Source organism: Ammospiza caudacuta, chromosome 7, assembly GCF_027887145.1.
Source record: "Ammospiza caudacuta isolate bAmmCau1 chromosome 7, bAmmCau1.pri, whole genome shotgun sequence".
Taxonomy (NCBI): Eukaryota; Metazoa; Chordata; class Aves; order Passeriformes; family Passerellidae; genus Ammospiza; species Ammospiza caudacuta.
In genome coordinates, this window is record NC_080599.1 from 4378700 (window position 1) to 4382286 (window position 3587).

A 3587-nucleotide genomic window follows, 5' to 3' on the forward strand; every position below is an offset into this window, starting at 1 on the left:
CCCTTGCAGACCTGGGGCCTCATTGCCTCCTTGTCCCTGCTCAGCAGCCTGGCAGGGGCCGCCCCATGCTCCTGCCCTGGGCATTTTACATCCCCACATGCCAGTGCCCATCCCGGGAAGAGCCCTGAGCAAGGAGGGAGGGACAGGATCTGCCTGGCCAGGGGCTGGGGCTCAGGCCTTGGCCCTTTGCATTCCTGCAACACATCCAGCTTTGCTCAGCACCAGAGACACCTTTGCCTTGCTTGTCCCCAGCTGTCATCACTGCCTCCAGTGTTCTGCTCTAACTGGAACCTGGGGACACTTTCTCAGAGAGACTTATTAAACTTTTAGAAACTTTTGAATTTCAATTTAACTTTGAGTTCTTGAGAAGTTATTTAAAACGCTCTCTCAGGGACTGAGTTTGATGTAAACAACACCAAACCCCTGAGGGGCTCATTAAAGTCCTTGTGCTGTGTCTACTGCTGAGCTTTAAAGGAAGAGCTCTTCCCAGGGCCAGCTCCTCTCCCAGTCCAGCAGGGCTGAGGGCTCTGCCTGCAGGCACTGAGGGGACAGGAGCCAGGCAGAGACAGGCTGAAGGCAATCAGGATTGGGAAGACATTGAGCTGAGATTTCACTTGGGGAAAGATCTTCACAGCCCTGTGCATGGTGAGTGTGTGCGTGCAGGGCAATGTCCCCTGTGCTCCTGGAGGGATCTCCTGAAGCCAGCACACCCCACAGCCTGGGGGATGTGTCAGGAGGACTATCCCAGTTTCTCTGTGGCACAGGAGCAGGAGGAGGAGGAGGAGGAGGAGGAGGAGGAGGAGGGGGAGGAGGAGGAGGAGGAGGATGTGCTGCAGAGCAGGGCTGCCCTGGGCACCATCACAGGGACAGGGCAGGACGGCTCCTGCTGCCAGGGACAGCTGCACGGGGTGAAGCTGGGGCTGCAGCCAGGGCTGCCCAGGGCTGTCCTGCAGAGCAGCTCCTGCAGCCCTCAGGGCTCTTGGACAGCCCAGGGCATGTGCCACCTGCCAGGGGCAGCTCTCAGCCTGCCTGGCAGCTCCCCATGGACACTGCAGGGGAGGAGTTGGAGGTGGAAGGAGCCACCTCCATCAGGGCAGATTCCTCCTGCTCTGGAGATGGTGCTGCATGGCCAGGGCTGCTCTCAGCTTTCTCCTAAAGGGAAGGGAAAGGGGCTGTAAGCTTTGGCTGTGTCACTGAGACTCCTGTACTGTCAGCCTGGGCATCAGCAGATGGGCCTCAGATCTCTGTCAGAAAGTGCCTCCTTACTCTCCTCTCCCTACAGACAGCAGCAGCAGCTCCTTGGCTTGCAGCATCTCTGTTTGTCTGGCCTGCCCTTAAGGCCCTGCAGCCAGGGAGATGCCCCTGGGGAGTGCCCTGTGCTGGGAGGGGTCTGCAGGGCAGAGCTGAGCCTCCAGGGCTGGGCTGGGCTGTGGCAGCACATGCAGGGACAAGGCTTGGATAGAGAGAAACAGCTCCCAGTAGGCACAACTCCAGGCAGCAGAGAGCCAGACCAGCCCTTGGTATCCCATCCTGTTAAGCTGCATAGGGAAAGAGAGAAGGGTTTGGATAAAATTATTTTTAAACTGGAGAATTCCAAGAGTCCACTGTATTTTTCAAGAAAGATTTAAGTGCGATCATGCTGAAATAGAGACAGGTTAAATGAACAAAGGGCACCTGTGTGGGACCAGCAGGTCTGACTGCACTGGGGCACAGCGAGCCTGTTTTCCCTCTGGGCTCCCCAGTGTTCAGCCTGAGAGCAATGCTGAAGATAAAGCAGTAACTCAGAAGGAGCAGAAATCCAAAATCAAAAATAAAGAAATTAAAGAAAATTTCCTTCAAAACAAGATAAATATTTTGAGGGGATTCCTAATGAAAGAGCATAGGATGGACTCAAGGAAATCTGTCCAAGCTTGTCAGTGTCTTCTTTCAACAGTTCACTATGCCCAGAGCGAAGGAATGTCCAACAGCAGCTCCATCAGGCACTTCCTCCTGCTGGCTTTGGCAGACACACGGCAGCTGCAGCTCCTGCACTTCTGCCTCTTGCTGGGCATCACCCTGGCTGCCCTCCTGGGCAATGGCCTCATCATCAGCGCTGTAGCCTGCGGCCACCACCTGCACACGCCCATGTTCTTCTTCCTGCTCAACCTGGCCCTCACTGACCTGGGCTCCATCTGCACCACTGTCCCCAAAGCCATGCACAATTCCCTCTGGGACACCAGGAACATCTCCGACACAGGATGTGCTGCTCAGCTCTTTTTCTTTCTGTTCTTTACTGGAGCAGATTTCTCCCTCCTGACGATCATGTGCTACGACCGCTACGTGTCCATCTGCAAACCCCTGCACTACGGGACCCTCCTGGGCAGCAGAGCTTGTGCCCACATGGCAGCAGCTGCCTGGGCCAGTGCCTTTGTCTATTCACTGCTGCACACAGCCAATACATTTTCCCTGCCCTTGTGCCATGGCAACGCCCTGGGCCAGTTCTTCTGTGAAATTCCCCCAATCCTCAAGCTCTCCTGTTCCAAATCCTACCTCAGGGAACTGGGATTTCTTGCTGTTAGTGTTTGTTTAATATTTGGTTTCTTTGTATTCATTGTTTTCTCCTATGTGCAGATCTTCAGGGCCGTGCTGAGGATCCCCTCTGAGCAGGGACGGCACAAAGCCTTTTCCACCTGCCTCCCTCACCTGGCCGTGGTCTCACTGTTCCTCAGCACTGGCTCATTTGCGAACCTGAAACCTCCCTCCATGTCCTCCCCATCCCTGGATCTGACCCTGTCAGTTCTGTACTCGGTGGTGCCTCCAGCCCTGAACCCCCTCATCTACAGCCTGAGGAACAAGGAGCTCAAGGCTGCAGTGTGGAAACTGATGACTGGATGCTTTCAGGAACATTAAACTGCTGATTCATTTCTGCAAATAACTTATAATCAAATTCATCTTTAAAAGTTATTTTGGGTTTGGTTGTGTTTGTATTTTTACTTTTTTTATACTGACCACAAAAAATTTCATTTCTTCTGACATTTCTCATTTTGTTTCTTTCCACCTTCCCTGTGCCCACAGACTGTGTCAATGAGGGGCTGTGCTCTCAGTGGCTTTAAATGAACTAAAGGATGTCCCAGCAGAGTTTTCTGCAGAGATGCCCTTTTGTTACCTTCTCTGGAGCTGCAGCAGCAATGTCTGTGTGCAGAGCTGGGGGCAGATCAGCGCTGGCCCAGCAGCTGTGCCCAGCAGCAGCAGCACTTGGTGTTGCCAGTGCTGCTGCCGTGGCCCTGCCCCGCTGCCCTGGTGGCCCTGGTGTTGCTGCAGGGCCTGAGTGCTCTCGGGGCCGGGCACAGCCCTGGGGGTGGCAGTGCTGGGGCTGCAGCAGGGACAGGGCATGGGCACTGCTGGGGCAGCGCTGACGCCTCAGCCCAGGCCCTGGGGGCTCCAGGCTCCTTGCCCAGGCTCTCTCAAGAACACGCCCAGGCCAATGCTCAGTAAAGAAAAGCCCCATGAGCAGCCCCAGGCTGGCTGTGGGCAGGCTGGGGGCAAACAGCATGGCTGGGGCTCTGCAAGGGCCCTGGGGGAGATGGGAAGGAGCAGCAGAGCAAGGG

General features: G+C 55.5%; 1 protein-coding gene across 1 annotated transcript; it reads left to right on the top strand.

The window, feature by feature from the left end:
* The first annotated feature begins 1956 nt into the window (after positions 1 to 1956).
* Positions 1957 to 2889, top strand: LOC131559700 (olfactory receptor 14I1-like). Its single transcript, XM_058808135.1, has one exon. The coding sequence runs from the start codon at positions 1957 to 1959 to the stop codon at positions 2887 to 2889; it is 933 nt and encodes a 310-aa protein (XP_058664118.1).
* Positions 2890 to 3587: the final 698 nt, after the last annotated feature.